Consider the following 25,918-nt stretch of genomic DNA (forward strand, 5'->3'; position numbering starts at 1 on the left):
CCCGCCCGGCGGCGCCGCTTCCGGCCCACGTGGGGCGCGCGCGCACATGGCCGCGGTGAGCGGGACCGGGAGCGGGACCGGGACCGGGATGGGCATGGGCAGGGGCAGGGGCAGCTCCTGGAAGCTGCAGGGGTGGGAGTGCTGCGGCGCTCCGGGGTCTCCTCGCTCGTCTGGGGTTCCCCCGTGTGGCTCCTGCTGACCCCATCCCGTGCGGGGTCCTGCGCAGTGCGGGGTGTTTCTCCCTCCCACGGGCCCTACGCGGGGTCCCCCTGTAGAGTCTCCTTCTCCCCACGCGGGTATCGCTGCCAGTGGTGGGATTCCCGGCGCTGAGCCCACTGTCCCGCAGAGCATGTCACCGGACGAGGAGGATGTGCAGCGGCTCCTGATCCAGTTCCGGGATGAGGCAGGGGAGTGCCTGGGCTCCCCCTTCGACGTCCCGGTCACCATCACCCCGGACAAGCTGCAGCTGGTCTGCAACGCCCTCCTACAGAAGGTGAGACCCCTCCCGAACTCCCCGGCATCCCCAGCCAGACCCAGCGCGGCTTCTCGCTGCCTCACCTGCCCTTTTCCCCTGCAGGATGAGCCGGTGCCTCTGGCCTTCTTCGTCCACGATGCCGAGATTGTGGCGTCTCTGGAGAAGACCCTGGCAGGGCAAAGCGTGGAGACAGAGAAGGTCCTGGACATCATCTACCAGCCGCAGGCGGTGTTCAGGGTGCGGGCAGTGACGCGCTGCACCAGCTCCCTGGAGGGACACACCGAGGCCGTCATCTCCGTGGCCTTCAGCCCCACTGGAAAGTACGAGGGTCTGGCTGCAGAGGGGGGGATCAGGGCAAGGCAGCAGCTGCTGTTGTCCTGTCCTGGGGACAATGTGCTGAGCTGTTCCTCCTCTCCCAGGTACCTGGCGAGTGGCTCTGGAGACACCACTGTCCGCTTCTGGGACCTCAGCACGGAAACACCGCAGTTCACGGCCAAAGGTGGGTGCAGGGGTGTCCCAAGAGGGCAGCTCATGCCCCTGTTTCTCATGCACCCCTTGTCTGCTTGAGGGGACAAGCAGAGCAGAGCCTGGTGCTGCTTGAGCTGTCCAGGCTGGGACCGCAGCCTGGGGAGGGAGAACCTCTCTTTAACAAAGTGGAACAAGAGGGGCTGGCCAGGAGGAACTCGGAGTGCCTTCCTGCTGGGAAACCAGGGACAGTCACAGCTGTCCACTCACACCACCCACGCTCTCTCTGCCAGGTCACCGGCACTGGGTGCTCAGCATCGCTTGGTCACCTGATGGCAAGAAACTGGCCTCGGGCTGCAAGAACAGCCAGGTACACGTGGGCTCCCTTGGTGTGGGGCTGTGGGGGATTAAGGGCAAAGGCTTGTTTTTTCTGGGGCATGAGGGGTGTATGGCATTGTTTTGAGCAGGATTCCCATTCCCCGGAGGAGCTTTGTGTGTGGATGTGTCACAGTATTGCGAGAAGCATCTCTGTGCCAGGCAGAGCTCTGGCATTGTCACCTTGTGGAGCTCTTGCTGCTGAGTCCTGCTGTCTTGTGCCAGAAACAGTCCAGGCTGTGGATGTGGTCCTTGGCAAGCAGCTCCATCACAAGGGAGGTGTCTGGAGTGAGGACGGGTATCACCCGGCCAAGCCAGGGCTGCTATTACCGTGACCCAGACGTGCAGCAGCAGCCTGTTCAGTGTTCCCACACAGACACGGCCAAATTCCCTCTTGCAGGAATGTGAAGGGGGCTCATACCCTGCTGTGGGACAGAATTTGTGTGCTTGAAGTGCAGAAATGCCCGGGGAAGCAGGAGCATGTAGTTAAATGGGAGCTGCGCTGCTGAGGGGCAGTCGCTCTCTCTGACCTTTTGGATGGTCTGGGAGCAATGAGAGCACTCACAGAGCTGCCAAAGTTGTGATGGCAATCCCGAGGAAATGTCCTGGGCCAGGGTGGTTTTGCCATGGTTTGGTGCTGGTCTGCCTTTAACTGAACCCAGAGAGCTGCTTGTCCTCCTTTTCCCTATTTCTCCCAGGTTCTTAAGTAGGAGATGACTAATGCCTTGGCTCTTAAGATGAACGTTTATGTAGAGAGAGAATCAACAAGAGAAAACCAGCATGTGTCCCACCCACAGGATCCGATAATCAGCAGCGTTTAGCACGCTGTGGCTTTCACTGTGCTCTGCAAACACTCACTGAGTCTCTGGCACCAGGTGGCTTTTTGGGGACCTGTATTCTTTTTGAGTTGAGTCAGATAAGTTTGTAGCAGCAGTGTTGTAGGCAGAGAGGAGGGCAATCAAGTCTCATTCTTTTGGGTGTCAGCTGATTGCTGCAGGGACCTGGAAAGGCATCCAGCCCCCTTCCCTTGCTGCTCCCTGCGAGCAAACATGATCCCAAGGACATCTCTGCTTTCTAAATGGAGCTCCAACATCTCTGGGACTCACATGATGTCTGTGGCCTGACGCGACCCTTGTGCTTCCTCTCTTGGACAGATCTTTCTCTGGGACCCAGCCACTGGCAGCCAGATCGGCCGGGTGCTGTCTGGCCACTCCAAATGGATCACATGTCTGTGCTGGGAACCACTCCACATGTAAGTGCAGGGCCAGCTCAGCCCTTCCCCTTTGCTCCTATGGAAAAGAGCAGCCTGACCCGAAGGGCATTGCTCCTGTTTGCCTTTCTCCTGTTACGGAGAAAAAGCCCATGTAGGAGAACAGCTCTCAAGGTGAGCTGGGAAAAATGTGTGCAGCTAGGAGCCAGGAGTCCCAGCTGCTGCTCACAGTCCCCATGAGCTGCTGGGGAATCACTGCCAGGCTGTGTCTGTTTTCCCCTGGGAAAAAGACACACCTGCCTGTGGAAAACACTGCTTTTGTGGTGCTGGACAAACACTGATGTGCTGCCCTAGGCATGCTGAGGTGGGAGCAGGGAAACCTGGTGGTGTTCAAGGGCAGAGCACTCCTGTCTGCTCTCCTGATCCTGCTGGCCTCTGTCATCCCATTTGTTTATCATGAGGGATGATTAACTGTACAATCCCCTTATCCCTTCGATCAGCTAAAGCTCCCTCTGGGACAGGTGGGTGGAGGGGGGCAGTTGCAGCCATTAATCCAAGATGTTGCAGAAATAAATAAAAAAGAAAGAAGAAGGGCCCCTTCAGAGCAGAGCCCTGCAAATTGAATTTGCCAGTAGGAAGCTCCAGCTATTTGCAGACAATTAACTGGATTAGCAAAAAATGATTGTAGAGGAAGATGAGGAAATGGAGAGACATGACCCTGCCAAGGCTGCAGTTCTCTTTCTTCAGCCAGTTCCAGTGCAATGGGAGGGGCTGTGCTCTTCCCCACTGCTGGTGCCATCATGCAGAGTGATGAAGATGTGCAAAGGACAAAGGGTTGTGGCTGCCCTGTCCTTGCTGGGTTGTGGCCAGCTGCTTCCAGATGTGTTCAGTTTGCCCCCTGAGCCATGTGGATGGACATTGCTCCTTTCGGCCCTGCCAGCACAACAGCACTCTGTCCACAGGCTGGAAATGAAGCATGGTAGAGGCAGGGGAACATCCAACACATTCCCAATGCCATGGATCTGTGCTATCTGTGAGGCTGATCCTCTGCCCAGGTATCTTCCCAACCTGTGCCTAGGGAAAGTGCCAGTTTGTGGTGCCCTCGTTAGCCAGTGGGTTAGAGCTGTGCAAACAGGGTCATTGCCAAGGGCTCAGCTGCCAGGTTTACCCTGGACTGATTCCTCCAATGTGCAGCCCAGGAGCTGGTTTGGAGGAAGCATTTGTCAGCCTCTCCTCTGGCTTGTGAGAGCTTGTTCTCTGTAGGTCAGTGCTCTGCCCCTTTCTGGCCTCTCTCTGATCTTGAGCTCAAAGAAAGTTGTAATTTTTTGCCTGCTGACCCTTGAATCCTCTGGGGCTGGTGGGGAAGGAGCTCAGGGGAGCTGCACAAATGGATTTGATCTCTTTGGCCAGAAACCCAGAGTGCCGTTACCTGGCCAGCGCCTCCAAGGATGGCAGCATCCGCATCTGGGACACGCTGATGGGCAGGTGTGACAAAATCCTCACGAGCCACATGCAGTCGGTGACCTGTGTGAAGTGGGGGGGTGATGGCTTGCTCTACTCCTCCTCCCAGGACAGGACCATCAAAGTCTGGAGGAGCCAGGATGTAAGTGGGGGGCTGCCCTTGGGCTGCTGGCAAAGGGGGTTGGGCACATTGTAGGGTAGCTTTGCTCTTCCTGGCACAGCTTGTGCCCTGAAAAACAGAGCTGCTGTATCTTCTTGACCTGTTGCTTGGGGTTTGCAAGGGGTAGCTGTTGTGTGATGTTTTTATCCTTAAGAGCATTAAATGGGACTAAAAGCTGGAAACATCCCTGGAGCAACCTGAGCTGATGGGTGTTGTGCAAGGGAAACTGATTTCTGAAGCTTTACAGTGTTGTCTTCACTGCTTAGCCTGCCTGCAGCTGGGGCAGGCAGGTTTGGAAAGTTTGGGGTTGTTCCCTGCAGCCCAGTGGGTCTGCTGTGCAGCCTGGCTGTGTCCTGCCTGTCCCTGTCTGAGGCTGGCTTTGTCCCCAGGGGGTCCTGTGCCGCACGCTGCAGGGCCACGCTCACTGGGTGAACACTATGGCCCTGAGCACCGACTACGTTCTCCGCACCGGCGCCTTCGAGCCGGCCGAGGCCACCATCAACCCCCAGGATGTCAGAGGCTCCTGTGAGTGCAGCGCCCGTGGTGGAGGCTGGGGAAGGACTGGTCGTGCTGGAAGTCAAGATTTTCCTTGCCTGTGCCAGGGTGGAGCAGTCTGGGGGATGGGGAGGCCACTTTGTTTCCATGGGCTTTTGCTCCCAAATTGCCTTTAGCAAATTGAGCAATCACAAATGCTCCTGCTTAACCCACAGATCCAGGGTTGGAATTGGCATGACAAGGTTATAAAGTTTATTTTCATCTAAGGATTGTCAATATCTCTTTCACTCTCCTTTTCCTTTTTTCAGTGGCAGAACTGAAAGACAGGGCACTGCAGAGGTACAACCAAGTCCGGGTAAGTCCCTTTTGTCCCTGCTGTCACTTCTAATGCTGTCACTGGTGAAAGCAGTGGACACCCCAACACTGGTGTGCTTCCGAGCTCTCCACACCTGGCTTGTACAAGACTTGGGCTCTTTCATCCCTTTTTCAGGGCCAGGAACCAGAAAGGCTCGTCTCGGGGTCAGATGATTTCACCCTGTTTCTTTGGAGACCAGCAGAAGACAAGAAGCCGCTGGAGAGAATGACAGGCCACCAAGCATTGATTAACCAAGTCCTCTTCTCACCAGACACCCGGATAATAGCTAGTGCTTCCTTTGACAAGTCCATAAAGCTCTGGGATGGTAGGACAGGAAAGTGAGTTGGTTTGTTCTGTTACAGGGGTGGTGCTGCTTTGGAGTCTATGTGGAACACACAGGATGTACAGGGATGGGCCCCAGTGTCATTGCCAGCAGCTCCCTGGTGTGTTCTGTAGCTTGAACTCAAAGTCACTCTGCTGCCTTTGCCTTTTTCTGCCCTCGGGAAGTCCCTTGTCTGGCTTTTCTGGTGTCAAGGTGCCTGTGCTTGGCTCAGTGTGTGCATCCCCCTGTGACTCGGCCACAGCACTGCCTGGCACCTGTGTGCACACCCTGTTGCTGCAGGGTCAGTTCCCCGGGGCAGGCGCAGCTGTGGTGGGATGGGATGTTCCACTCCACTGATCTCCTGAAGATGTGTGTGTTGGGAACTGGAGGCTGACCCAGTTTAAACAGTTCTTGTGCCAGAGAACAGCTTGTTCTGGATGATGCAAATTCTTGTAGTTACAAGTGGTGCTGTTAGTATTTGGATGCCCCTGTAATCCAGCTTTTAACTTTCAGCTGGAGTACTGGTGAGCTCCTGGGGGCAGCAGTCCTCCCTTGCAAACCAACCTTAATGCTCATGAGTTTGGCTTTCATGTCAGTGATTTTAAAGGTCCTTCTAAATCCAGGCTGCTCAGCCAGAGAGGGAAGAACACGCCTCTGCAGTGAGGCTGAAGCTGAATAAAGGTTTCTTGGCAGAAAGGGTGAGATGAAGAGTCATCCTTTAGAAGGTTCTGAGCCCACTTGGGAAGGTTTTTAGGTGGACTCTGTGTAGCAATTGACTGCCTGGAGTGTGCTGGGCATCCTGTAACTGTGCTGGTGAAGAAACACAAAGGCAAGGACAGGTTTGGACCAAAGCCTGCTGCTCTAACAGCCTGTCCTTGTCCCCAGGTACCTGACGTCGCTGAGGGGCCACGTCTCGGCCGTGTACCAGATCGCCTGGTCAGCCGACAGCCGCTTGCTGGTGAGCGGCAGCAGCGACAGCACCCTCAAGGTCTGGGATGCCAAGACCAAGAAACTGGCCATCGATCTGCCTGGCCATGCCGATGAGGTGAGGTCCCTGGTGGAGCTGTTTGGGAGGCAGGAGTGATCCCTCCTCCCAGCAGAGGTGACTGTGGTTTCCATCACACCAGGTGTATGCAGCAGATTGGAGCCCGGACGGACAGAGGGTAGCGAGCGGAGGGAAGGACAAGTGTTTGCGGATGTGAGTAACCTGCTTGTCTGTGAGGATGTTGCAGCTACTCCACGTGTCCCTCAGAGCCACAGTGCCCTTGCAGAGACCTGCATGGTTAGGGCACGATCTCCTTGCAGAGAGCACAGCACTGGGTCAAATTCCAGCTTGGAGACCTGACCTCTCTCAGGGCAGGAACTGTTGCTGGGGAGATATCTAGGAAGCAGAGCCCCTCCAGCCGAGCAGTCAGGGTGAAATTTGACTCAGATGTTTTGACTCCTGGAAAGCTGGTCAGGCCTTCCTTTCTGACCTTCTCCCCTCTCCCAGTTATGCAGACAAATTCCCAGGAGCTGGTTGCCATTTGACTGTGGCTGGTGACCCCAGGTCCCTGCTGTGCTGCTCTTGTCTGGTGCCTGCTGGGCCCTGTGGCAGAGCTGGTGCCCCACCACAGGGACACAGCAGCTCTTTCCCTTTCCAGATGGCGTCGATAGGAACAGTGACATGGAGCTGCTGGTCCTGCCCTCGGCACGATCCTGGGAGATCTCCAAGGTGATGGATGACAGAGGTTGACCCAAACACAGCTCCATGTTCCCACTGGCAACTCTCCCTCATGGATGCTTTCCTTATATTTATTTAAGGAAATTTTCATGTTAGTTCTTATTAAGAGCTGTGCATTGCAGGATGATTTCCTCTGAACATCACAGGAGGGATACCTCATCTGCCTCCATGTCAACTGGCTTTTTTTTGGAATTTCAGCCTCACAGTAGCCACTGTCCTGAAAGGGGCAAGCAAAGGGCGGAGACTGCCCGTGCCCTTTCTTGCTCTGTGAAGAATCCTGTGGAGAAGAGGGTTTCAGTGGGAACAGAAAAGGTTGTCCTTGTGTGGCCTTCAGAGAGAGAGAGAAATGGGAAAATTCAGCACATCATTACATTGCAGAATTGTGCTTGGCTGTGTGTCTGGGACAAAGATCTGCTGAGAATGAGGACTTGGGGCTTCTCATTATTCCAGTAAGGCTTTGCCTTTCCACACAGCCCATTTCCCTGTGGGCTGTGCTGAGCATTATCTGCCAGTGATCCTCTTCATCCACAGCAGATAACTCCTTTGCTAATCTGTTCAGGGTGCAACAGGCATGGACTTCAAATGACTGCTGGAGCTGTGCTGAGTTTTCAGGTCTCAACAGCTCTTGGGAATGGGAAAATGAGACTCTTGTGCCTCTGAACAGGGGAGAGAGTGTCCATTTCCCATCCACCACTGGCTCAAGGGGAAGGAAGGATAGGGTGGGGAAGGGGAAGAATGGAGCAGGAATTTTGTGTGGCACTTGTCCCTTGCCCTGGATACGTGCTGGCAGCAGGGCTGGGACTGACACAGAAAATAGCAATATTTCCATTGCACAGAGCTGGCTCCTGGAATTTCTAAAATGCATTTACTTGCCCAGTGGGTGAGAGGGATTCACACTGTCAGTCGGGTATTTGTAAGTTTGCTTATGACAGTCAGTTCAGGCTTCCAGCCATTGTGGGGCAAATAGACCTGGACTCAGTGTTTATTTCCAGGATGCTTATGAAACAGAGAAAATCAAGATGTGATTTATAAGGAGCAGAAATTACACTGTCAGATTCAGTTGCAGCAGGTTAGCATGAAGGTCAAAACGTTCTCCATAGCCCTCATACTCAGTGAGTACTACAATTCAGAATAGGAGTTTGGATCTCAGACGCTTCCCAGCTGCAAAGATGCATTTTAGGACTTTATGCCTGCTGTCATGATTGCTTTGGAGAATTAAGATCATGTAGTAATGGCCTTTTGCTTGTATGCAAGTGTTCAGATGAGCCAAAGGGTGGAACAAAGGGTTAAATCTTTAATATGACTGAGAAGACAATTTGTGGTTCCTGTTGGTGTTAGTGTCTCTTTCTGCCAGCCAAGTCAGCAGGGATCTATCTCTATGGGATCTTTTGGGAAGAGCTCAGTATCCCATACCTGCTCTTTCATTAGGGTGCTTCCTCCAGCTGGTTCTTGCTGACAGTGAGGGCCACGTTGTGTCCATCTGCATAAACAAAACCTTTTGTAATTCACTGAGGTAAATGTTGTGGGACAGGGTGGTTTAAAACCAGCTGATAATTCTGCCTCCATGGACTGCTGTGCCCTTGGGAAGAAGAGGAACAGGTCACTGGTAACAGCCAAGAAGCCTGCCTGGTTTCCAGGTTTTTTGGCGTGCCTGTGCTAAAGGAAATGATCCACCTTTGGGAGTTCAGCTCTCTGTCCCCAAGTCTGACTTGCTGAAAGCAGCAGCTCCTGGTTGCACGTGGCTCTTCCTGAGTGAAGAATCATCATTCTCTGCTTCCTCCCCTGGAGTGCTGCACAGGGTCACTGTGCCCTGTCAATCCATGGTGTGTTTTGTGTTGGAGGCAGGGATGTATCAGAGCTCAGGGAAGCGATCCTGCCTGTGGGAACTGGCTTGGCTGTGCATGTGTGTAGGTGTACCTAAAAAATCAGTGCACCTTGTTCACTGATTTCCAAACCAAAGCCATCGCTGTGCCCTCTGACCTGCTCCTGCCATCCCTTCAGGCTCTGCTTCTATGACATAAAGCCTGATTAAAACCCACCTTTCTAATGCTGGAGCAGAAAGGTTTTCCAAAGGGAAGTGAGACCTCTTGAAGAAAGAAAGGGCCTTGCAACTAAGTTTACACCAAATTAAGCTCTCAGCCTTAATCTTCCTTTGATCTGATAGCGGGTAGATTTTGGAACCATGCTCTGTGATGGGTTTGCATGTACACCAAATTGTATTTTCTTATCTAAGCATCTGCTGCTATTTTTACCATTCACACAGCACCAGCCTCCATGCATACTAAGTGCTGGCCCTGCTCCAGCTGTATTCCTAAGCAATTCCCTAACACTCCTCCCTCCCAGTTTTATTTGAATGCGGCATTTCCCGGGCCTGGCTGCAGTCTCCTGCCTGCTCAGGCACCAGGGAAGGAAGAGCTGCTGCCCTTCCCTCCAGAGCTGGCTCCTGCTTGGCAGGAGCCGCAGCGAGCGCGTGAGCTCCCTCGCTCCGCCGGCGCTGGGGATGGGAGCTTTAATTAGCTAATTTGGGCAATTGCAGATGCAAATTTGGGTTGATGGCGTTATTAATGGGAAAGATGTTACTTTTTGTTAAAGGACAAATCTAGAAGGTAGGCTGGAGCTTTCTGATTGCTTTTCTGGCATCAGCAGCACCAATCTTACAGAAAACCTACTGAAATGCCTGAGCTCCAGTGCTGTCTGATAGGAATCTTGGGGTCTGCTCCTGTGTTTCAGTCCAGTTCCTCCTGAGTTACTCATTAAACATCCCACACAGGTTTTCTTACCACAAGGGCGTTATTTTTCACTGGTAATACAAGAATAATTTTAAACATAGCCAGAAACTGTCCTGCAGAGCCCACTGACACTTTCTCCTTCAAAAGCTCAGCTGCTGCCACCATTAATTTTGTTGCAAATCCCAATGGGAGGACAGTGGTGATAAGGATTGGGAAGTGTGCCAGTCCTCTGAGGAAGGTTTACCTGTTTAATGAATTCCTGAGTGTGATGGAGGGAGGGAAGGAAGGATGTGGTAAGAACACCTGGAGTGAAGTAGATAGCACTGACTCCTGCCTTTGGGAGCTGATTTAGATAAGTGACGCCTTAAAATCCATGTGAAAATGTTCTTGGGACCGTGTCCTGCTTATCTGTGCAAGTGGAGTGTGTGTTGTGCTCCCTGGGTCCTTGCAGCCACATGTTCCTGTTCTGTTCAACTCAGATGATCTCTTGAATATTTTCCCAGATCCGTAATTTAATTTCCATGTGCAAGTTTATAGCCTGGGGAGAGACAGACCGGAAAAATCTTTCAATGAATAGGAAGAAAATGAACTTCATTCATTGTTCTGCATGAAAAGTAGGAAAAGCAGCCGTGTTCTGCTTTTTTTTTTGGGTCAACCCAGGCACTGTTCAGGTGATGTTTCTACCTCAGGGCTGCATTTTGGTGGTGTGGTATGGCAGAAATGGGCTTGCTGTGAAGTCCATTAGTGCTTTTGAGGACGAAAGGTCTTAAGAAAACTCAGGGCAGTGATGTCTGTGTTCTGTGGAGCTGCTACCAGGTGAAAGCATCCTTCTCTGCACTCAGACAAGCAACCTGGAAGTTGCTAATTCCTTCCTAGATGTGTGGCTCTTGTGATCAAAAGTCCTGGCTCACAACTGAGGGACTGATTTGTCTGAAGCAAAGCAGTGCAGCTGGGAAGGAGCCCCAGAGCCATCTCCAGTACTGCTGTTCTGTTTTCTTCACTCTGTGAATGGGTGGTTGCAGAACTGTGGGTTGCTGGTGGTCTCTCTCAGTGGGCTGCAGCTCCTGCAGAGCGTGATGTTAAAAATGAACCAACTCAGGACACAGTGCTCTGTGTTTTTGAAGGATCCCTGGGGTTGATCAGACAGGGTACTGGTGCCCTGGCTGTGCTTTTGGAGCGCACTGAGTGTTTTAGTGTCCTGCTGCATAGTTAGAGCAGAGCATCCCCCGGGTGCTGCAGGATACAGGGCTGAATGTCAGATATCTGTGTGTAGGAGCAGCATGAGCCCCTTGGGGTTTTCCTGCATCGCTCTCCCAACATCTCCAGTAACGAGCCTCCCCTTGGGAGGGGTGAATTCAGTCCGTTCTGTCTCTGAGCTCTTCCAGCAGCAAAAGCAAGCGAAGGTGCTGTTCCTAGGTTCTTGGTAGTCTGGATGCTGGAGTTACTGACACCCAGAAGCTCCCCCAGCTGCCAGTCAAGGACCCAGCTGGAAGGAGTGACCCGCATGCAAATCCCGCAGCCTCCAGCGAGCGCTGTTTGAGCCCTCGGATCCCGCTCGGATCCCAGCGCAGGGTGTTTAGTTATTCCGGTCAAACCTCCCTGCCGCTCCTGGCTGTTTGTCCTTGCTGTGCTGAAACAAACCTGCTCCAGGGCTCCAGCCCCATTACGAGGACAAAAGGACATCAGGCAGTGCTGCTGCCGAAGGGAAATGTGTTGGGAAATGTGTCTTGGTTTGCAAGTGTGATGCAGAATGGGTGGCTTAGTAATGGCTGTTGTGACTTTCATCTGCTCAAAAGGCATCTTCTGAATGAATTCCTTTTTAAATGCAGCTTGTGACATTGATTTTGGGGTGAGGATACACGCTGACGCTGAGAGCATTAATACTGAAGTGAGAATTGGTGGATGGCAATAAACAACCAGTTCTCAGGGAAATTATGAATCAGAATGTTTAACACATGGAAGCTTGTGGGCTTTTTCCTGGTTTAAAGGGGTACTGTGAAGCGTATCACAAAGTGTCTGTTACTACCAACACTTTAATTTATGGTTAACTCAGAATATTTTTACATCTTATTTATTCTTTCCCCCGGGTGTTCCGAGCTGTTGAAATTATTGATCAACTCCACTTTCTCAACGTTGTTGGGGTAGTGCCATGGGTGGATTTTGGGTGGGAGCTCAAAACTTCACCAAATAAAGGGGGGATTCATTTTTGAGGGGTTTTAAAGCCCTCTGGTTCTCTTTGGCACAAAACAGATTTCTTAGGATGCCTCTAATAGCTTAAAATGTCCTTGATAAAGCTGTCAATCTTTCCTTAAGAATCTCTTGCTGGATATTTTTTTAATTTAAGTGCATTGTGGAGAAGTTTTTTGCTGTGGAGGTTCTGACATAGCACACAGATCCAGTAGTGCCTGGTTTTGAGTGCTGGAAAGCCAAGGGAGATAAGTGAAGAATGAGGAGAGGCCCAAGTGCAGAACTTTTCGCTCAGTCTCTATTTTGATCTGGTGCCACTGAAAGCAGAGCCTGTCTCACGTCAGGGAAGGCACAGCACAGCTGTGGGGTCAGAGCTCTGCCCTGTGTGACCCCAGTGCACACCCTGAATCCACTGGGGCCCGTGGGGATCTTGGGGAAGCCTGAAAGGGCCTGAAACTGGGATGTGGAGGTGGTGTGATGGAGAACATGGATGGAGGGGGGGAAAAGAGAGCAGTGAGGAATGGAACACAGAGGAAAGGAGCATAATTATGTAAACCCGGAGGTGAAGGTCAGAGGCACCATGTGACTGTTGTTCGGTGGCTGGTTGGGCTTTTTTTAATGTTTGTACGTGCTGTAAACAGCCCCAGGCTGATCTAAAAGCCCTGGGAGGCAGGCGCTATAAATTACAGGCGTTGTTCTCCTTGTAAAGGGAGAAAACAACTCCAAGCATCTTTGGCTCACAGCACTTTGTGTGCCCGTTCCTCCATTGCCTCTCCATTCATTGAGATCCCTTGTTTCAGGTTTGAGGGAGTGTCTTGCTCTCTACTGGAGCAGGGACAGGGCTGGGAGTGTGTGTGACCCGGAGGTGTTGTGTAAACAGTGCCAGTGCCTTGGAACCCTGGGATGATCCAATACCTGCCTTCCCACTCTGGCTGCTGGCTGTCCCAGCTCTTGTCCTGTGCACCTCCGGTCCTCCCTCTTCTCCTGGTGGCCCCTCAGCGTTGTCCTGACTGGGTGGGTGGGCCTGAGGCGGCCGAGGAAAGGGCTGAAGTGATGGCCGGGCGTGGCGAGCTGAGTTTGGCCTCTCTACCCCGGCGTGAGGGCAAGGGTGGGTCCAGAGGTAGACCCAGAGGCCTGGGTCATCATCCTCCCTGAGGGGACGACCCGAACGGGCCCCTGGAGCCCTGACGGGCCGGGTGCGGGCCGGGGAGCGCTCGGCGGGCTCAGGGCAATGGCCCCGGTCCGGCTCCGCTCTGAGGCGCTGGCGGTGGGGAGGCCGCCGGGTTACCCGGGGTGAGGCACTCTTTGGCCGCCGGCGGAAGCACCCGAGCGTCCGGGCCTGCGCACTGCGACCTATAAAAGCCGCGGGGCGGCGCGGAGGGCTGGGCACTCGCAGCCGGGGCTGGCCGAGTGCGGATCTCTGTGCAGGAGCTGGTCGAGCGGCAGGAGCCCCGGGAGGCGCTGGCGGCCTGAGAGACCCCCGTCCGTACCCTCACTGCTTCCTCCCCTCCCGCGGGGGCTGCGGCGGCGACAGCGACAGCCACCCCCGGAGCTGTGGGCCGCGCCTCCCCCCGCGTCGCTGGATGCTCTGGGGTTCGGTCCCTGAGCGGGGCCGCGGCGCCGGCAGCCCCCGCTGTGGCGGGGCCATGGGGCCGGGCAGCGGCAGGGCACGGAGCTCCCTTCCCCGCTGAGAAGGCCCGTCGTCCCGGCTCCGATGCCGCGCTGTCCGCTCACACCCGGCCCCTGAGATTCCCCTCTTTCCCCTCCCCATGCCCGACGGAGCCCCTCGCTTCGGTGACGCCCTGCAGCAGCCCCGCCGGCCCGGGGGTCTGCGGCGGTATGAGAGGAGCTGCCCCCGCCGCCGGGGGCAGCCAGGACCGGGGCAGGCTCCCACCCCGCCGCCGGCTGCCGTGAGGCGGCTGTAGCTGGAGGAAGAAGCCCCTTTGTTTTGCCTCCGTCCTTCCCGGGGGCTTCATGCCCCGCTGAGGGATGATGGAGGCGGTGGGGGACTTTGAGTACAGCAAGAAGGACCTGATAGGACACGGAGCCTTTGCTGTGGTCTTCAAAGGTCGCCACCGCAAGGTAAACAGCGACGGGCTTCGCCCGCAGCCGGAGCGGGGCTGGTTACACAACCCGGGGCCGGCAGAGCCCCTCGGGTGGGTGACAGCTGCGGTGGTGGTGGTGGGGTTTGTGTCCTCTGGGGAGTTTTGACGTGCTTTGGGTGTTCGGGGAGAAAAAAGAGCCGAAGGGAGGTGCGGGCTGGGCAGAGGCCCGGGGCTGCCCCGCGGCCCTGAGCCGGGATCCGGCCCCGGCATCCATAAACCCTCTATTTTTTCCCTTCCCTCAACCCCACCGGCCTGTCCGCGGTCCCACCGCTCCTCCCCGCTGTTGGCAGCTCCCTGACATAGCGGCGAGGGGAGAGTTGCAGCTGTAGGGGAGGCTGAGCCCTTTGTTTGTCGGGAGGGTCATGTTTATCTCGCTGGATAACGAGGGATCTAATGGAAAATTGTCTCCTTTGGGATTGGCTGAAGATTTCTTTAATTCAGAGGTGTCTGGTTTCCTGGCGTGACTTGCTAATCTCCCCGGATATTCATAGTTACGTTATGGTTTCTTGATGCTGTGAGTTTATTCTGGTGCCTAAAGAGCTTTGCTTTCCAGAAAACAGCCCTTCAGATTTAACATTTTGGAGGATTAAGGCAGCACTCACATCTTGGAGAGGCACAGTGCAGTGATTTTGGGGTTAAAAAAAAAAGGGGGGAGAAAGGGAAACGGAAACTTTAAAGGCCAATGGAGGTACTCCCACCTCACAAATAAATAGTCAGTTTATTTTTGAATAATTTATAAATAGAAAATACATAAGCTTACTTAAAACAGAGCAGTTTTCATCCGCAGAGCATAAAAAGGCTGAAAATGAGAAGTCCTTTAAGGACACTAAAAGTAACTTGATCATTGTGAGAAGGCTAAAAAAGCAGATACATAGCACTGCTACCAAAAAATAAATGGGATATGGTTACTTGTTTTTGGGGGTTTTTTTTAAATGCGTTGGAATTCATTAAAATGCAATGTAGCTGAAGCTGGATTTTAATAGCTGTCTAAGCTATTGTGGAATGAAATAGTTCTTGATGGTATCATGTGATGTAGTAATCACTGGTGGGTAGAGGAGGGGTGATCTTGCAACTTTTTCTCAGTGCTTTACTGGGTAGTTGTTAGAGGATAAAGTTAAAAAAACAACAAAAAAAGTAAACTGACAATACTTTTTTTTGTTTGCTTCCAGAAAACTGATTGGGAAGTAGCCATAAAGAGTATTAACAAAAAGAACTTGTCGAAGTCACAAATCCTACTTGGAAAAGAAATAAAAATCTTAAAGGTATGCTAATTTGCAGTGATTTTTAAAGCTGCTTTCCTTGAAAAGGAAAAGAGACTTCTGACCTAGTTCATTCCAGGTCATGGGTGGTATCACAGTAATTGCTGTTGTGCTGTTTCTTTGTTAGGGATCCAGAAATAAAAATACTAAGAAAACCAGAAAAAGATACAGCTTTAGTTCTGGAAATGTCTCAGAACAGATTATGAGCACGCTTTTGTAGTTAAAAGCAGAAATTGTTGTGGAACCAGTCTCTGTGCTTTGCTTATGGCACATGTGGAAGACTTTGTCCTTCTGGATGGCCAGTGTGGCACCTTTTCCCAGCAGATCATAGCTGAGGGTGAAGCATCAGTCTTTGATCTTTCTGCAACTTTTTTGCTCAAAGCTGCCTTGAAAGCTGAAATCAGTGAGCTGACTTTGATTCCTGAAGCAGCTGCCCACTTCTGACCTGTGATAATTGCCTTAAAATGTGGAGTGTGGCTCTAACAGAGGAAATGTAACAGAGCATCCTTCAGTTTTTCAGTGTTATTTTATGCAAACATCTCCTTGGGTGGTCATTCAACATTCCCTGCTCTCTGAATTTCGCATCTCATTTCACACAGCTTTGCAGTAATAATGAGTGCTGCTTTCTTCCCGTGTTTCTGAGCTTCTCGAGATACATCACTACTTTATATACTATTATACACATATTATATACTCATTTACTTATTATACACCAGAAGTTGTAGTGTTGGGTGTATGAGTGTGCTGCAAGTACTTAACAAACAAAAGTTAAAAATAAAGCATGAGCTGTCCCATGAGTTTCATTTAATGTTATTTGGTTTAATTTTCTTTGTACTCGAAAAGTAAGGTTGATTTGAGCATGGTCTAGTTGGTTACTTCACTAAGAAAGAAATTGTGTAGGAGTAGAAAATTAAATCTAGTCAGTTTTCAGTGCTCATTAGAGAATCTTGTGCTCTGATACTTTCTGCAACAAGTCACAGACATTAAGTTCTGGAACCCAATGTTTTTATGACCTCTGAAGATATTGCCTAACTTCCTTATCCTGTAAATATTGTCAAAATAGTTGGGATTTCCTCCAAATTCCATCAGATGGTCTTAAAAAAATCTCTTTGATTATCACCAAATCAGCATTATCAGCATATTAAATTAATAATAATAGTAGTATTAATAATAGCAATAATACTAACCTATTTTCATAACAAAAATATTTTGTTTTACAGGAACTTCAGCATGAGAACATTGTAGCTCTTTATGATGTCCAGGTAAAATATATTTTGATGCCTTTTTTTTGCATTAAAATTAAATTATGAAAAAATATATGTGTATACTAAGTAGAAAATTTTGAATGGCCATTTATTTTGTTGCTGTCATCAGTTTGGTATTTAGCAAAAACAAGTGGCAGCAAGAGCAGCATCTTGGAGATCTCTGTGACAAAGAAATGTGGTGTTCAGCCTTGTGTCACAGTGAGGAGGAACTGAAGGAAGTAGAAAACCACAATCACGTGTAGCTATTGCCAGTGCCTGTGTGTTCAGAAGGACAGGGTACAGTGAAAAAACCAAGCAGACATTTGGATCTTTTCAATTAAATTGCTTCTCCTCTCTTTATTCCCAGAGTCCTGCCTGATAAAGTGGAGGAGTTACTCTGCAGGCTATCTAGGGTAGTGAATTCTGCTTAGTAGGAAGTACATTTTTGTATCCTAAGGCCTGCCAGTGTTGAGCAAAGCTAAATAAGACATGAGGTAGCTCATACAGCCATTTGTTCTGCTTGAATGAGAGCTATACATTTATCTCCTGGGCTTAGATCTATTTTTAAATACAGAGTTACACTGATGGAAAAAAATTACTGAGAAGCACCTTTGGGGTATTGCATGGTTAAAGCAACACAAAATAGAGATTGTGACATTCAATGTTTCCTGTCTTTACACACTCACATGCTAAAAGCTTTTAGTTTGTGTAGATGTGTATCTTTTGCTATAGAAAGCTGTGTTCATGTGACATAAATTAGGTGGGCTCAGGTTTTCTAGGGCTGTAGGACACGAGTGACTTTTGGTAAAAAGCAGTGATGTTCACGTAGCAACTGACTGTGCATCAAAACTTGTAGTTTCAATCTACAGACTCTGTTTTTCCTGGATCTTGACTTCAAAATTCTTCATTTTTGAATGATACTTTCTGCTCTGAGAGGGAAAGTATTGTCTGTTATGCTTCTCGAGGAGACCAGGTTTTCCTGAGCATTGCTAAGTGGAAATAATCTGTCAGCATCCTAAATTTAGTACATCCAGACATCTCAAAAGCAACTGGGATTGTTGACTGAGGGTGTTGGTGTGTGAGTAAGCAGCTGAATTTCAGATTTACCATTTACAGTTGTTTATATGTGAAGGCTCCTTAGTCAGCTCTGCAGCTCAACCTGGGGGGAGTGGTCTAGTTAAGGATCTTGATGATTTAACATGTGAGACTCTTGATTTATGCACAAGGAGAGACAGAGCCCTCTACTTGCCTATGGTTTCTTTACATAAAGGTTATTTATAAACATAACTTTTAGGATTTTCTGTTCTGCCACAGGAAAGGGTGACAGGACAGTTCGAATGGTCCAGTGCTGCTCCATTTGAGAAGGGGATGTTGCTGCTTGTCACCAACTATTGTGTTTAGATTAAATGAACAGTTAAAGAAAAGAGAAAGGCAAACCTGTGTCTTGTACCTTGATATATTTCAAATGCATTCGTAGCAAACACAAAGCTTGGCAGCAGGATGCTGCTGTTACAGAAGGAATTGCTTTGCAAAAATGGTATAAACAGTGTGCCACTTGCACAAATAAGCTTTTCCCTTTCTGCTGTTTGTGAAGTGGCAGACATCATTAACTTCTGTGATTACATTAATTTATAACCCAGCAAGAATGAACACTATGCAAGGCATTCACATGTCTAGTAGGCTGTTACACCTACTAATTTTCTTTAGCATTTCATGTTCTAGCATGTGCTGCCCCTTTTGTTTGCCAGAGTATTGTGAACAGTGATACAGTCCAGCAGATAAGACTTTAGGATTTCAAGCTATTTCTAAGTTTACAGAAGCTATTTTTTTTTCCTCAGTGCTGGAGCCAGTGAAGTCTGTGTCACAGTAGGAAGTTCTCAGTGTGAACGGGAGTCTGTTTTATTTTTGTAGTTCTGTTGGGCTGAAGCTTTTCTTAACCTTAGACAGTTTGAAATTAGAAAATGGTCCTGTTTCAGATGCAGTTTGACAGATTGTTTAGCTGAATAAGCCAAGAGCTGATTGTTGCTCTGAGTTTCCAGACAGAAAAGATGCTGTGCAATGAAAGTGGCAAAACTAAGTGAAAAAAGTGTAAATTGATTGTGATCAAGAATAAATATTTTCACATCTCATAATATTAAATTATACTTTGAGATTAAAGCTGTATCCCTGCATAGCAATTTGGAATATATCTTTTGAGAATGAAAGTAGAGGGTTTTTTATATACTGCAAAAAGCTTGGTTTGAATTGATTTTCAGGAGGTTCTTTCTCCTTCATGTCTCTTCATTTGTGATTGTGTTCCTGTTGCATGATCAGTGACCAGTCACACAAGTCAGCGTAATAAAGACAGATACACCATGAAGGTTTTAATTAAATCCAAGAAGAACTTGTGGGCCATTCTGCTGATTGTGCATGAACATTTAAAAACCTTCTCCACTGCTGTTCCTTCAGCTCCTGTGAATAGCATTTTGATATGTTATTAGTGTGTCTGGAGTTAAATTACTAGAAGTGCCCATTCATCTGGAGCCACACCCTAGTGAACTGGTGTATGTTAATGGTGGCATAAAAATGTTTTGTTCTGCAGCCAGCAGGATAATTGCCCTTGATTTCCGTGAGGTGGATGTGCAGCTCTGGCAGGTTGGAGCTGCAGATAAGCATTTTATGTAAGCAGAGCACACCACTGCTGCTGGTGCCACCTCCCAGGGCTGGGGAGCTGCACACACCAAGGTGTGGAAGCCACTGAGAGAACTTGTAGAGATTTTAAAATAAAAACCCTCCATCTGTGAGAGACAAATGTTTTTCAGCAGTAAAATAGCTCACCTCTAAATGTGAAATTAATTTTTGTGAAGTGCTTAAAGAAACTCAGATAAAATAGAAGGATAGCAAGAGAGACGTTTTTCACTTATCTTCTTGGGCAAGTGTTTGATTGTCTGTCATTCAAGAATTAAAAAACTCCCAAATCTCTGAAATGGTTTAAAGATGTAACTCTTTTCCCATGGTGGTGCTGTGGGATGTCATTGATCCTGCAAAAGAAAATCAATCTTGGATCCTGTTAATTGGGGAAGTGGCGCTCAGTGTTTCTTAAAAGCAAAAGGAGTCTAAAATAACCTCTAATTTGCCAGCATAAAATACACTGAGATCCTTGGATAAAGTATTCCACTGAAGTATGAAGGTATCAGTAAGTTATTTGGAATGTTCTATATTTAGGGCATGAATTTACAGTTTTGTGCAGTTCATGATCCCAAGTGTGTGCTGAGTAGGACTAATCTCTTACACAGTGCCAGACAGTGCCTGTTTTAGCAAATAATTTAATTCAAGACCTCTCTAGAATGTCAGCCCTCAGAATGAAAGCCTGTAATGTATCTTGGAGATAGCATTTTAGGAGAGTGAATTAATGTCCTCACTGTGTGCAGTCTGAAGTTTGCTGTTAGAACAGTAGTTTAGGGAGAACTAATTTCTAGAGTGTTATTAGAGAAACAGTATCTGGATAAAAATTGTTTCTTGTCTTAGCTTGTTGGTACAGAGCAGACAAAAAACCTGCAGCTGCTTCTGCTGTCCTTGGAAGCAGAGAAAGCCAGTGGGAATGGAGCCAGAGATCCTTCTGGGACCTACAGCTCAGCCTTTGCTTGTATGCAGAGCCCAGGAGTTCTTAGTAGGGATGGAGGGGAGGAACTGTTGTTTCAGCAGCAGGAATTAAATGCCTCTGGTTTACCCAAGGACTCCAGTTGGTCTGGTACTATTGCATGTGTTTCTTGAGATACTTGCTCCAGGCATCCCGTGTGTGCTCCTGATCTTGGTGTCTCACAGCTTTCATTGCCTCCATACTCCCATCACAGATCTTTCAGAACAGGGATGTCTCAATAGCTTTATTTTTGTCCCCTCACCTCCTTGCTTAAGGCCTTTGTGTTTGTCAGTATCCATCCTCTGTGTCTGTGTGGAAATAATCATATGAGAATATGCTGTTCAGATAAAAAGAAAAATCTTGCCCTGTAGCAACTGTAAAGGTTTTGAAACACCACCTGGCAGCTGGTGGCAGCTGAAAGGTTGGTTATGACAGTGCAGGAATGATGCCAGTGTAGATGCTGGAGGCTGGGGACAACCAGAATTAGAATTTGTTCTGGCCCACAGAACCAGAGTTGGAGTTACTACACAAGCCTTAGCTTACCTGCTGCGCCTAGATGCTGTAATTTGAATTTCAGAACTGTTTCACAGGATTTTCTGGCACACAAGTGTGCTGAACCTTTGTGCTGAGAGCTCTGCTTTTCCTTGGTGCTGGGCAGCAGAGCAGCCCCTTTCCCCACTTGCCATATATTGGTTAAATACAGCATTGTACATAGCAGCAAATGAATGATTTCTCCATGGCTGATTGCTCTTTTATGTGAATAATTGGCAGCATGCACCCTGTTTGAATCCTACAGGCACATGTCAAGTGACATTTAGTCTGAGATTTAACATTTAGTCAGAATTACAAAATGTTTAGCCCTTTAGGTGATAGGAGCTGAACACAGAAGTTGCTGCTGTGTTACACTCACAAAGTAAACCAAGAATGTCTATAATACAGAGAGAAACAGCCTTTAAAAGATCTCTACCTGTCCTTTTTCACTAAATCACTAGAATTTTTGCCAAATGTATTTAAAGCTGAAAAAAAAAAGTATATTCCTGGCCAAAAAATTATATCCAATAGAGCACAAATGAACATAGCAGGAAATTAATCAGATAATAGCAGTGCACAAGCTGTCAGGGTAACTCTCATGCTTTTGGGACTCCCATCATAAACTGCAATGAAATAAAACCTACAGGCTCGAAGCAAAAAGGGAAGAAAGTACTTGCCACAGTGTCTGCTTTGCGAGCTCACTAAGCTCCTTGCAGACCTTCAGCTTGTTCTAAAGGAGGACTTGTGAACCAAAATGAAATCTAGGGAATGTTTCTGCCAGTATTCCAGAGATCCAGCAACAGCTCTTGGAAGTAACCAAGGATGTTTTGACTTCTTTTTCAATTAATGTTTTTTTTAATGGTACTACTGTGCTGAGGCTGTGATTCAGGTTGGAGCTTCACATCCCCCAGGACAACTGGTGGCAGCCTTGGATTAAAACGTAGCAAGTTTTGGCAAATATGTTGCCTCTTAACCTCTTTCTCTTAGGTTTATCTGCTTACCTTTCAGAATTGTAAAATGGTTTCTTATTAACCTTTGCCATCTTTTACTTCAGTTTTCAAGTAAAACTTAGATTCAGAATAAAAAGGAGCAAAAGTGGGTTTTTGTCAAGAAAACTTTAAGCAGCAAAACAAGGGTCGCTGGGCAAAACTGGTAATTGTTGCAACACAGCAGAAATTTGTTTTGCTTGATTATTTATCTAGGTAGAAGTGTAGGTCAGAACAACTCCAGCTGCACTAATTTTGTGATCTGTACATCAATGCAAATTGTTGAAAGCTTTGTTATCTGTTTCAAGAGGCAGTTTAAAATAACTTGCTAGATCAGCTTTATTCCTGAATGTTAGATCTGAAACATGCTGGTTTTCTAATCTTTCCATTTTGAGCACTTTGCTCTGCTTAGCAAGTCAACAGAAATCAGAGGTCTGGGGAATGTTGATAGGGAGAGCTTTTGTTCAGCAAAATAATTTAGAAGGGAAAAATGTGTCTCCAGAACTGACTTGTCTTTTCTGAAGGTGTTCCCACAATGGAGATCACATTCCCAGTCAGGCTGGCCAAGAACTGTAAGGTAAAATTTGAGCAACCCTGAAGGGTTGAACAAGTTCAGCTGTTTTGAACTAAAGCTTGTGTTGGTGGGATACTGAAAAGTGTTTGGTTGGGAGTTCAAGTTGGGACAAGTTGTGGCTGGGGAGGTTGGTATCAGTTCCGTGCAAGCTATCACTTCCTCACTACGAATTGGAGAGGACTTTTGAGCCTGGGAAAATGTCTGTGTGGAGTCTCTAATCTGCTCTGCTGATTTATTAAAAAAGGATTGTCCAAGATACATTAAGGAAACACACTCTACTTCTTACTATGACTTCACTTGGTGACTTGATTTGTTATTTTTCATCAAGAATATCAGTCAAAAAAAGGATGACTAATGCTATATAAAGGCAATCCAGTGTGATTTGTAGAAATGACTATCTAAGCAGGTAAGGGCTGGTACAACAGGGCAAATCATCAGCTCTGTGTTTCTGAAGAGAGAAGTTCATTTGAGAGGACTTTGTTTCCAAGGGAATCCAGCAAACACATCCTCTTAGTTTTGTTATGAATAAATGTCTGTCATGAGCTGAGCATTACATGCTGCCATAAGCTGCTGTTTTTGTGCAGTGGAGGCTCTGATGCTGTGGAACATCTTTCTGATTCATGGGATTGCAATGCTCGGGTGGAAATCCAGGAGCTGAGCTGCTTTCTTGTCACTGCAGAATGGATTTTCTGTCCTTCTTAGCTGGGTTGTTCTTTTCCACGTCACAGTTGTCCTTTAAGTGAAGTGATCCTCAGTTGGCAGAATTTTCAATTTGATAAATTGGGATCTCGGTTGATGTTTGGCAGCTTTGGGGTTCCTGAAAGAGAGTTTCTGTCTTGGAAGGTGTTGTTGCAGAGGAACACTACAGAAAGGAACAATTAGCATTGTATATTTTCAGTAATTTACAAAGCAAGTAATTACTAATGGTGTTTTTGCTTTGCTGTATGCACTGAGGTTTTGAGGTGTTTGTAGGAATGTAAATTATGGTTCATGTTGGCCACAGCTGTTGCAGAAACATTGAACAATTGGGACTTCCTGAAATGTGATCTGCTGCTGCTTTAATATTCTATATTGGTTGGAGTTTGCCTTTTATTCCCAACAGATTTGACTCATGTTCCTAGAAACTTGCTTTCTTTGAAGCTAATTTCCAAATGTAAACAAATCTGCAAAATGTGCTTGATGTTCTGGGCTGGAAAGAACCTCAAATGCATTTCTGTAATGGAGACATGAGTTCCTAAATGCTTCCCAAAAATGAAGCAGACGAATTCACTCTTGAGTTAACCTTAAACCAGCCTGTTCATCTTGCACTGTAATTATTGCCATTATCTGTAGTTGTCTGGATATCTGTGTCTGTGATGGATTGGCTTTGATGGGTTGTGCCATCCCTGACCTCTGTGCTCTGGGTGATGTTTAGGGTTGTTGGTTTCTCCAGCCTGAGCCCAAGGGCCCATTTTTGCTTTTATTTCTCTTTTTCAAGCTTTCTAACATAAGCTGTTAGTGAGCCCTTGACAATGGCACCCTGGTGGTAATTCTTGCCAGAGTGGTCAAATTGAACATCTGCTGAAGTTTCAGTGCAAGCACTGAGAAAGGTGGCTGAGTTCACAGCATTTATTTTGCTGTGCAATGTCCCTTTTGACTTTCTTGTGACACTGTTTAGCAGGATTTAGTCAGACTGTCTGCAATCCCACTTCCCACTGGGGCAGGTGCCTGGCCTTGTCTGGTGCCATCTCACCCTTTTCCTTCAACTGTCTTAAAAGCCATATTTTCCCTCAATCTGTCACCTCTTGTTTAAGTTTATTTTTAAAGGGAAAGGGAGGTAACATACTCTGTAACTAAAAGCATCATCCTGTTCACTGTACACTTCCCTTATGTTTCCTTCCAGTTCTCTTTGTGTTCTTTCCTTTCAATCTTAATCGGCTCAGAGGGAGAAAAAAAATACTTTTACTTTATAAAAACTCTCAGAATCTTCAACTTTGTAAGCCCAGCAGAACTATTTTTTGCAGGAGACTGTGGAAAACAATGTTGACTATTAGCAGAGACAGGTCAGGCCTTTCTTCCCTCACACAAAATAAATATTTGGAAAAAGGATGAATGTTTTTGTTGCAGTCAGGTTTAAGCACAGATATATATATATTTTTAGCAGGATTTTGTGGAGTGTGTAGATAATTTAGAAGTAGAAGTTAGGCAATCTGTCTTTCAGGAACTTTTCCACAATTACAAGAGAGGGAATTCAGGTTGCAAATAGGTCATGGGAGGTCAGTGCTTTGGAAAATCTGAGGAGGATGGACACAGCTCACAGCTCTGCCATGAGGAACATGGCAGGGATGTGCTTCTGCCAAAGGCTTGCTCAGGGAGACACTTTATGGAATTATTGCCTGGTGATTTTATTCTTTTACATATGAAAATGTTTTTGAAAATGTAGAATATTTCATGGTGAAGAACCTACACTTTTGCTATGCTCTGAAATTGTAACTTTACATTAAGATGTCTCAGTGATTGAAAAATCCCATGTTACACTTGGTTAATGCAGGTACAGACTTTGTCTTCTGGATTCTTAAATCTGTTTTCTTCTCCTCGTTTAGGAAATGCCCAATTCTGTCTTTTTGGTCATGGAGGTATGTGTTAACATGTATGTTTCTGGTTGATTTTAAAGACTTTTAGACCTACTCCTTTGCACAGCTGCAAACTAACCATGGCTTGCTAAAACAAACAATTTTGAAAAGTAAATTATGAATTTCCTATGCCTCACTAAATTTATCAGCACTGTTTGTTTCATAAATTATTCAGTTTCATGTTATGATACTGTAAGTATTGATGAAGTGAGACACCTCAAATTATTAATTACAAATAATTAACAAAGAAATTTTAAGGCAAACAGCTGGAAGCAATCTAATTTTCATTAAAAGATTACAAAGTAGAAATGATGTAGCAGGTGTTTCAGTGGTTGCATTTTGAATAAAACCCTTTGTTTTTAACAGTACTGCAATGGTGGGGACTTGGCAGATTACTTACAAGGTAATTGATTACTGTATTTCCCTATTATTTTGCTTTACATGTTTATATTCAGTGTTCCTGACATCCATTGGTGTTTCTCTGAGTCTTCTGCCTGTGCTTTAAATGTGGGTGAATGTGATAATACACAGACAGAAAATGCTTTTTTTTTTTTTTTTTTTTGCCACAGCTGAATGTAACATTCCCTTATTTGTCAATGAGGGAGAAGCTGTAGTTAACCATAAGTAGCATGCTGAAAAATGTGTGGGTTTCTATTTCTAAGACTGCATTTTGGGGGCTGTTCCCAGTGTTTTGATTCCACCTGTTTTCTTTTCCGAGATGTGAACTTAAAAGCACTGATTTACTTATATAATAATGCTCTCAAGAAAGAGGCAGTGCTGGCTTAGGAGAGATTTTCCATGATTCTGCCCAAAGTGAGGACAGAATTTATAGAATCATGACAAATGGATTCTTCTTACAACCAAAATTTTGAGCAGAGATGTTAATCTTCATATTTTTCATGATGAAAATGTTCTACTTGCCCTTGTATCTCAGTGTGTTGAAGGAATCTTTTTTTGTGCACATCTATTGTTATGGTAACTGTGTGTATTAAAAGCTTAATTCACTTGCTGTTAAAACTTTTGGAAAGACT

At 47.4% G+C, this 25,918-nt stretch overlaps 2 protein-coding genes across 3 annotated transcripts in view; both read left to right on the forward strand.

Moving 5' to 3' along the window:
• Window positions 1-18: 18 nt before the first annotated feature.
• On the forward strand, window positions 19-12,082 carry NLE1 (notchless homolog 1). The gene is made up of 13 exons (XM_042026340.1): window positions 19-55; window positions 347-493; window positions 578-795; window positions 895-974; window positions 1,234-1,310; window positions 2,470-2,567; window positions 3,936-4,128; window positions 4,536-4,671; window positions 4,950-4,996; window positions 5,132-5,334; window positions 6,204-6,363; window positions 6,446-6,516; window positions 6,962-12,082. The coding sequence occupies exons 1-13, from the start codon at window positions 47-49 to the stop codon at window positions 6,972-6,974; spliced, it is 1,452 nt and encodes a 483-aa protein (XP_041882274.1). The 5' UTR covers window positions 19-46; the 3' UTR covers window positions 6,975-12,082.
• Window positions 12,083-13,340: 1,258 nt separating this feature from the next.
• The window catches only part of ULK2 (unc-51 like autophagy activating kinase 2), a 36,175-nt gene continuing 23,597 nt past the window's right edge, over window positions 13,341-25,918 (forward strand). The window contains exons 1-5 of one of the 2 annotated variants that reach the window (XM_042026326.1): window positions 13,341-14,039; window positions 15,232-15,324; window positions 16,542-16,583; window positions 24,858-24,890; window positions 25,254-25,290. In XM_042026326.1, coding sequence (XP_041882260.1) covers window positions 13,947-14,039; window positions 15,232-15,324; window positions 16,542-16,583; window positions 24,858-24,890; window positions 25,254-25,290 — 298 coding nt within the window. In that variant the 5' untranslated portion in view covers window positions 13,341-13,946. The remainder of the gene's footprint in view (window positions 14,040-15,231; window positions 15,325-16,541; window positions 16,584-24,857; window positions 24,891-25,253; window positions 25,291-25,918) is intronic. The other variant, XM_042026327.1, reaches the window with a different exon arrangement.

Source organism: Corvus kubaryi, unplaced genomic scaffold, assembly GCF_017639235.1.
Source record: "Corvus kubaryi isolate FWS band 111438036 unplaced genomic scaffold, C.kubaryi_AGA036_p1.0 37284, whole genome shotgun sequence".
Taxonomy (NCBI): domain Eukaryota; kingdom Metazoa; phylum Chordata; class Aves; order Passeriformes; family Corvidae; genus Corvus; species Corvus kubaryi.

Bases quoted from the DNA above. Each gene is read 5' to 3' on its own strand.
- NLE1 (XM_042026340.1), top strand. The intron at 4,129-4,535 runs GTAAGTGGGGGG...CTTTGTCCCCAG, and splicing joins AAGTCTGGAGGAGCCAGGAT to GGGGTCCTGTGCCGCACGCT. The intron at 4,672-4,949 runs GTGAGTGCAGCG...TCCTTTTTTCAG, and splicing joins CCAGGATGTCAGAGGCTCCT to TGGCAGAACTGAAAGACAGG.